This window comes from Anarrhichthys ocellatus, unplaced genomic scaffold, assembly GCF_004355925.1.
Source record: "Anarrhichthys ocellatus isolate YVR2014 unplaced genomic scaffold, GSC_Weel_1.0 scaffold949, whole genome shotgun sequence".
In the NCBI taxonomy this organism is placed as follows: Eukaryota; Metazoa; Chordata; class Actinopteri; order Perciformes; family Anarhichadidae; genus Anarrhichthys; species Anarrhichthys ocellatus.
Window position 1 is genome coordinate 234 of NW_022280923.1, and position 8016 is coordinate 8249.

The window sequence follows — 8016 nt, forward strand, 5'->3', positions numbered from 1 at the left end:
CTCTAATAATAATGATAATTTAATGAACTTGTCAAAAACATCGTAGCCTATATGACCCGGTCCAGTTGCTGTAGAAGACTCACATGTTAGTGCTCCTATATGCTGACATTCACGGTAAACGCATTCAAACAGCACAGAATCGGAGCGAGCGAACGACTTTGAAAGTTAACGAAAAGATTAACGTGAGACAACATCCGGTTTCTTCAGACGAACATCCGGTTTTCAGAATAAGATGACAACAAAGTATGAATTATATTCACACTAAGTATAAAACATGCTACCTGCATCTCGTGAGTTAAAGAGAAAATACACCTAAATTGTGAGTAAAGTGTCTTTATTCTTTGATTTGAGGGTTGCTAATGAATAATACCTGACTGACAGTCAATTAAGATATTTTACTAAGCAACAACTCTGAACTGAGTTTGTACCTTCAAATGGCACATTTCTGACATTTTTAAGGTGCTATAAAAATGGTTTTCTCAAAAATTCCACACAATGACTGATGTGTATGTAATCAAGGCATCGTTGACTTAATAATTGTTAATAGTTGTTTAAAAAATGTAATAATAACAATAAATAACCACAAATAATAAGAATAAATTGAATATGATTGTCTGATTTATGTTTGTTTTTTGTTCAGAAAATCTAAGAAAACACTTTGAATCTGTAGACTACTGCCTAATAGTCTTATTATTGCCATTTGATGACAATTGCTCATATATTGTAAGCCTAAATAAGTATATTTATTATTTTGAACAAAGGTTAAATGTTATTTCACAAGTTTCAAAAAGTGCCCCCAATTTATTTTTAAATGCCCTGGATTTCAGTCAGTGGGGGCAAAAATTGCCCCCTAAAAAATATGTAAATTTCCTACCCTGTAAACATGCATATATATATTTATATACAGTATATAACTGGAATATATATATATATACAAACAATGGTTTCTAGATTTTATCCACAAAATTGAAATCAAGTCATTAATATAATTAATGATCAAGTCAAAATGAAAGTTCATATATCAATAAAAATACACATAATATAAAAAAAGAAAATATATATAAATACATATACAGTATATATACACATCCATCATGAGTCTACAATAATTTGTTTTATGTAAAATCCTGAGTCATCAATATTTAAGTATTGAGTATAAATCATAAATTCTTTGAAGGTCTGACAGCAGACCGGCGACGCGACGTGATTGGCTGCTGGCTTCTCCTCCAAAAGTTTAACCCAGGTCGACTTCTTCTTCTTCTTCTTCTTTTTTGACACCCGACGTATCCATGGCAACCGCCAGTGAGCATGTGTGAAGCCGACTCGCCTGAGGGAAAAGGAAATGAATGGTCGTCTGGCTGGATGGTGCAGTTGATGTGTGTGTGTGTGTGTGTGTGTGTGTGTGTGTGTGTGTGTGTGTGTGGAGGCTCCTGACAGATTGAAGCTCTATCTTTAGAGACCGATTCATCGCTTCTCTGTGACAAATAAAATGATGATGTGTAGCGCTCAGATAAAACCTGGATTCACACACACTCACTCACTCACTCACTCACTCACATGCACACACACACACACACAGTGTAGTATTAGTACTTTCACTGTAGTAAAGGCTCTGAATACTGCTTCTCTGAACCGGGCCTTTTATTCCTCAGAATTGATCGTCGTTTCGATCAATAAAGATTTACTGAAAAGGGTAAAAAAACAATCAGACCAACAAGCTTCTTAATTGACAGATAAGAAGCTCGTTAGCGCTCAATGTTGTTTTACTTCACTACAAACGTGAGAGATTATTATTTTAAAAGTTTACTACATTTTAAACAAAAAAAATGTATCACCTACTTTTCATTTTTTTAAATGTTTGGTATCTTGTATATGTTTACTATTTTGCTCACCTTTATAAAATATTACATTTTATCTGTTAACTTAGCTGTTAATAATATATTCTACTTGTATTGTGCAACATTTCGCTAAACGTGACAAATACATCTTTTGAATAGTTGTATAATTAATATTGTCTCTAAAAATACACTGAATATTTGTAACCAGTTTAAGGATAACTATATTGTTATTGATTTTCAGTAAACAGGAGCTTCTGACCATCTCCAATGTTGCTGTTGGAGACTGCCCCCCCTCTCCCCCCCGCACCGCACCCCCCACCATGAAGGTAACACACACACACACTCAGTTTTGTTTATCTGCACTTTTCAGGACCGTCATTTTAAGCTGCGCAAAAGGGAACTTTGTTTACCTCAACTTCAGAGAGAACAGTCAGATATTTTATGACGTTTTATTTCCAGTTGGTTTTACAATGTTTTGTTTTTTTATCACTGTCAACGATACTCAACATCTTTGATAAAAAGTCCTGCAGCTCAATAATCCCTTCATTTACATTTTCTTTTATCAGATCCAGAAAAGATGTTATAAATTCTACATTTGATCGTAAGATTGCTGTTCATTTATCGTGATAACAATTTATAATTAGTTCTGTATTTTCATCGTATATTAAGACGATGAAGTTTTTATTTCTGCCTGCTCCTTTAAAAACATATATTTATTAATTTAATTTTATAATTTGCCGTATACATTAACTGTTCATTTTATTGGTTATTCTTGTTTTGTTTTCTTATTACTTGTTACTTGTTACCTTTTGTTACATTTATTCTTTGTTTAAACGCTGTATTTTAATGCAGCTTTTCCTATGTGAGCCATTATAATTATAATAGGATGTAATTATAACTACACCACTAGGTTTTTAACCGTCTTTATTTGTTCTAGCTTTTATTGGAGAATTTATTTTACATTTTATTAAATCCTTAAAGTCTTGACCCTTAAAACAACCACAAATTTACAAAAACACTTAAAAAAACAAAACTCAACACATCTTTCTCTCTCTGCTTGTCTCCAGTCGGCTCATTTTTTTGACTTGATGGACAAGATGGAGGTAAGAATTTAATCTCAAATCTAATTTAGTTTGCTAATATGTGTTTTTTCCTTCCTGCTGTAAAATATGTTAATATTCATTCTGCTTTGAACGGATGCAGCTGAAACAGTGAAGCGATGTGTGTCAATGGGGAATAATAGACAACACATCGCACAATGTTTCTTCACTTCTTGTGTCTAACAAAGCCTTTTAAATGCGCGTAATATTTTTGATGGTTTCGAGTGTTATTTCTAAATCTTTTTAGACACTTTTTTCTTCTTTTTTCTGGATGTTATCTATTTGTAATCCTGGTTTGTGTCATGTGTGACATGTATCTCGTCTTCCTCTGAGCCATAGACCTCCATTAAAACACATCAGTGGGCCTCACTGTTGTTCCTTAATCACCACGAACTCAATCCCATGTACAAATAATATAAGTTAAACTGAGCTAAACTAAACCAAACTAAACTAAACTGAGCTAAACTAAGCTAAACTGAGCTAAACTAATCTAAACTAAACTAAGCTAAGCTAAACTAATCTAAGCTAAACTAAACTAAACTAAGCTAAGCTAAACTAAACTAAGCTAAGCTAAGCTAAACTAAACTAAACTAAACTAAGCTAAGCTAATCTAAACTAAATTAAGCTAAGCTAAGCTACTCATCCGCTGCTGAAAATAGTCCCAAACAAAGTAACTATTTCTTTGTGTTTGCGTCTTGTTTGAAGCGTTTTACTGGCGTCTTTAAAGCTCTTTTCTGTGAGTCAACGGTCTCGATCTTAACGCTTGTGTTTCTCTTCCTGATGCCGGTGCAGCAGGTTCCAGAAGCTGCTGAGATGAAGACAATCCCTCAGAGACAGAAGGCACGTCTGTCCATCTGTCTGTCCTCATGTCCATCCGCTCACTTCTGTTTCGTGTAAATTTAAGTTTCGTAATTATTTTATCATTTTATTATTTAATTCTCCTGGAAACATTTGCCCGGTAAAAATCATATTTTGTAATCAAATGATTTATAAAACATTTAAATAAAGTTTCATTGTAGGCGATTTGTTCACAAATAAAAAAAAGTTGTGAGGAACGGTTCACTAATTATTTTACAGAAAGGACTTAAAAACATCGATAAATTACAGTAGTCTCAATGCATTCTCTCTAATGTCCACCAGGGGGTGACTCCTCTGGTTGTATAGAAGTCTATGAGAAAATGACTCTACTTCTCTCTTGATTTATTACCTCAGTAAACATTGTAAACATGAGTTTATGGTCTCAATCTCTAGTTTCAAGTCTTCTTCAATACAGCATGATGTTCATTTAGTACATTATGGTCCATTTAGAGTCACACAGACCATAAAGCAGGGGATGCTTTAGGGCGGGGCTACACAGTGATTGACAGGTCTCTACCAGAGACGTATACGTCGTCTCTACGTCACTCCTCAGTCCAGATATGGTCACTTCCTGTTCACTGGTTGCAAAAAAAAACAAGATGGCGACCACTGTGATTTTCTCATAGACTTCGATACAATCAGAGGAGTCACCCCCTGCTGGTCAGTAGAGAGAATGCAGCTTTAACACACGAAGCTTTGACTTCCCTCTTCAGAAACCGGAGGTTGCCGCCTTCCTGAAAAACAAATTATATGCTGAGTTTTCCAATTTAAGTCTATGGGAAAAAACATATTTTTAAGAAAGCGTGGCGCTCTTCCTGGTTCCTGCGAAGATCTTCAGCTTCAACGTCCACAATCTGGAACATCTGTTGTGTTCAACATCATCACTCATGCAGTTTATCCACCTGTGTGGTGTGTCTGTGTGTGTGTGTGTGTGTGTGTACGTGTGTATGTGTGTGTGTTGTCATGTGTGTAACTGCTGTGTGTGTCTCTTTCAGGACGACTACATTCCTTATCCGAGGATCGAGGAGGTGAGACCGAACATCTGTGTCCTTCTGAACTCACAACTTCTTAAAACTCACTTAAAGAATCTCTTAAAGAGAAACCATCAGTGAGGAGTGTAGAGGTGACGTTACCAGCAGGGTAACATAACTGGGATTGGCCCCCGGGGCCCCACACAGTCTCTGGGCCCCTGACAGTTTCTGACAGTTTCTGGGTTTTTGACAGTTTCTGGCCCCTGACTGCTTTTGAGCCCCTGACCAATTCTAGGCCCTTCACAGCTTCGAACAGTTTCTGTCATCCTGACAAATTCTGGTCCCCTGACCACTTTTGGGTCCCTGACCACTTCTGGGCCCCTCACAGTTTCTGGGGCCCCTCACAGCAAGTTCATTTAAAAAGATGTTGCCCTTGTTTCTTTGTAACAACTTAAAATTACATTGCAGTGCATGTTGGGTAATATTTCTGGTGTGTGTGTCGCAGGTGCTGGAGAGGGGGGCCCCTTACCCTCAGGTCATCCTGCCTGAGTTTGGAGGATACTGGATAGAGGATCCTGAGGCCGACCCCCCTCCTCCTCCTCCTCCTCCCACCTCCCTGGAGGAGGAGGAGGAGGAGGAGCGGGAGGGGGGAGGGAGAGAGGAGGAAGACACCGCCCCAGGGGATTATGGGTACCGGCTGGAGGAGATCAGCGAGGCAGTGCGGGCTTACAGGAAGCACTTCTTGGGCAGGGTGAGGTTTGTTGCTATGGTTACATATCCTGAGCTCTGATTGGTGGTTCAACTGTTTAAATATTTAATAATGTTGAGGCTGAAGTGAACATGTATGATTTAAATCCTGCTCTCTGATTGGCTGGCCTTGCACGTTGTCTTTATTTTTAAAGTGTCTATCTTTCTGTCTCTCTGTCTGTCTCTTTCTCTCACCTGTCTGTCTGTCTCTGCCTGTCTGCCTCTTTGTATCTGTCTCTCTCTCCTCCTGTCTGTCTCTTTGTATCTGTCTCTCTCTCCTCCTGTCTGTCTCTTTGTATCTGTCTCTCTCTCCTCCTGTCTGTCTCTCAGGAACATCTGAACTTCTCCTGCTCAGCCAGCAGTGTTGGAAACCTTCTCCTGTCAGTGAGACATGAGGAGGAGCCGGATCAGGACTCTCTCCACGTCATCATCAGGTACGACCTCATGAACCTGTCTCACTCTCAGTAGACCTCAGACCCCTCACATGTTTGACCTCTGACCTTTAGTAGTTAGGGGGACAGACTGTTTAAATATGCTATGATTTCCAGCTCTTTTGTGGGGTTCCTCATCAGGTTGTGGACCAGGTTCAGGTCTCTTTGTCTCTTGTTGTCCCTGCAGGTCTCGGGTGAAGAGCGTCTACCACAGATTGTCTCTGACGGAGCTTCCTGACATCCCCAGTGTCCCAGAGCTCGCTAAGGTACAAACACAAAGTTCTTATGAATACAAACCTCATGTCTGCTTCTTTGATGTTGAGTCTTTAAACGTCTCATGATGGCTGTTTGTGTCTTAAAGCTGCTGTGTGAAGAAGCAGCAGCTCTACGTTTCTGTCCCGTCCTCTACCCAAAGGTGAGCTGCTACACCCTCAACACCTCCATGAGGTTATACTGGAGGACAGGAGACAACAGTCTGTCTGTCTGTCTGTCTCTCTGATAGTCTGTCTGTCTGTCTGTCTGTCTGTCTGTCTCTCTGATAGTCTGTCTGTCTCTCTGATAGTCTGTCTCTCTGATAGTCTGTCTGTCTGTCTGTCTGTCTCTCTGATAGTCTGTCTGTCTGTCTCTATGATAGTCAGTCTGTCTGTCTGTCTCTCTGATAGTCTGATTGTCTGTCTCTCTGATTGTCTGTCTGTCTGTCTGTCTCTCTGATAGTCTGATTGTCTGTCCCTCTGATAGTCTGATTGTCTGTCCCTCTGATAGTCTGTCTGTCTGTCCCTCTGATAGTCTGATTGTCTGTCCCTCTGATAGTCTGTCTGTCTCTCTGATAGTCTGTCTGTCTGTCTGTCCCTCTGATAGTCTGTCTGTCTGTCCCTCTGATAGTCTGATTGTCTGTCTCTCTGATTGTCTGTCTCTCTGATAGTCTGATTGTCTGTCTCTCTGATTGTCTGTCTCTCTGATAGTCTGATTGTCTGTCTCTCTGATTGTCTGTCTCTCTGATAGTCTGTCTGTCTGTCATCAGGCCTCTCAGCTGATCGTAAACTATGACGAACACGAGGTGAACAACACCTTCAAGTTTGGAGTCGTGTTCCAGAGATCTGGACAGGTAACGTTTTGACGTAATAACCTTTAGATGATAGTTTAGTTATCATATTATGTGATGAGCCTCTCACCTGTCCGCCAGGTGTCTGAGGAGGAGCTGTTCAGGAACAACGAGGAGACGCCGGCCTTCACAGAGTTCCTTGAGCTGCTGGGAGACACGGTGGAGCTGCAGGACTTCAAAGGGTGAGGAGCAACAAAGCAGTAAAGATAACCGTTTTCTTTTTTCATACTTTTATCTTTATTGTGTTTTCAACGAGCACAACACAGAAAATACTGCTCGTTAAGAAAATACAAAATGTGAAACTATATTTGATAAAATTAATTTACAGACAACGCAAGAAAGATTTAAAACCAAACCAACAGAGAAATACAAAAACAGGAATGAATAACATTTAAAATATGAAAATAAATATATTTGTAATAAAAAAAAATTGAAGAAATAAAAAAGGTGGACGTTGATAAGGAAGTTGTTCTGCATGTAGATCAATAGTATTTTAGTTTTTGATTCAATTTATTAAAGAAACTAATATTTTATGTTTTTTTTATTAATACAGGTAAAATATTACACATAACAAAATATGATCACATGACAATTTAACCTTATTTGTCTCTGTTTCAGCAAATGTTTTGTTAACTGGACTTTAAAGATAATTAAATTCTTGTTTCTTGTTCAACTTTCCACTTTTGACTCAAACCTTTAATGGACAGAAGGAAGAAAACGTGAAGCGAGACACTCAGACTTTGTTTTATTACTTCATTAACAAATCAAAAGGTAAATACTAGATGTCCCTCCTCCCTCGGTTCAGGTTCCGGGGGGGTCTGGATGTGTCTCACGGTCAGACGGGGTCTCAGTCCGTCTACACCGTCCACCGACAGCAGGAGGTCATGTTCCACGTCTCCACCAAGCTGCCCTTCACAGAGGGAGACACGCAGCAGGTAGACAGGCAGCAGGTAGACAGGCAGCAGGTAG

At 39.1% G+C, this 8016-nt stretch overlaps 1 protein-coding gene across 2 annotated transcripts in view; it reads left to right on the forward strand.

The window, feature by feature from the left end:
* The first annotated feature begins 898 nt into the window (after positions 1-898).
* Positions 899-8016, forward strand: part of LOC116377149 (rap1 GTPase-activating protein 2-like) — a 14237-nt gene continuing 7119 nt past the window's right edge. The window contains exons 1-11 of one of the 2 annotated variants that reach the window (XM_031838715.1): positions 899-2164; positions 2906-2941; positions 3731-3778; positions 4792-4824; positions 5273-5518; positions 5845-5948; positions 6133-6211; positions 6307-6360; positions 6967-7050; positions 7129-7229; positions 7853-7982. In XM_031838715.1, coding sequence (XP_031694575.1) covers positions 2159-2164; positions 2906-2941; positions 3731-3778; positions 4792-4824; positions 5273-5518; positions 5845-5948; positions 6133-6211; positions 6307-6360; positions 6967-7050; positions 7129-7229; positions 7853-7982 — 921 coding nt within the window. In that variant the 5' untranslated portion in view covers positions 899-2158. The remainder of the gene's footprint in view (positions 2165-2905; positions 2942-3730; positions 3779-4791; positions 4825-5272; positions 5519-5844; positions 5949-6132; positions 6212-6306; positions 6361-6966; positions 7051-7128; positions 7230-7852; positions 7983-8016) is intronic. The other variant, XM_031838716.1, reaches the window with a different exon arrangement.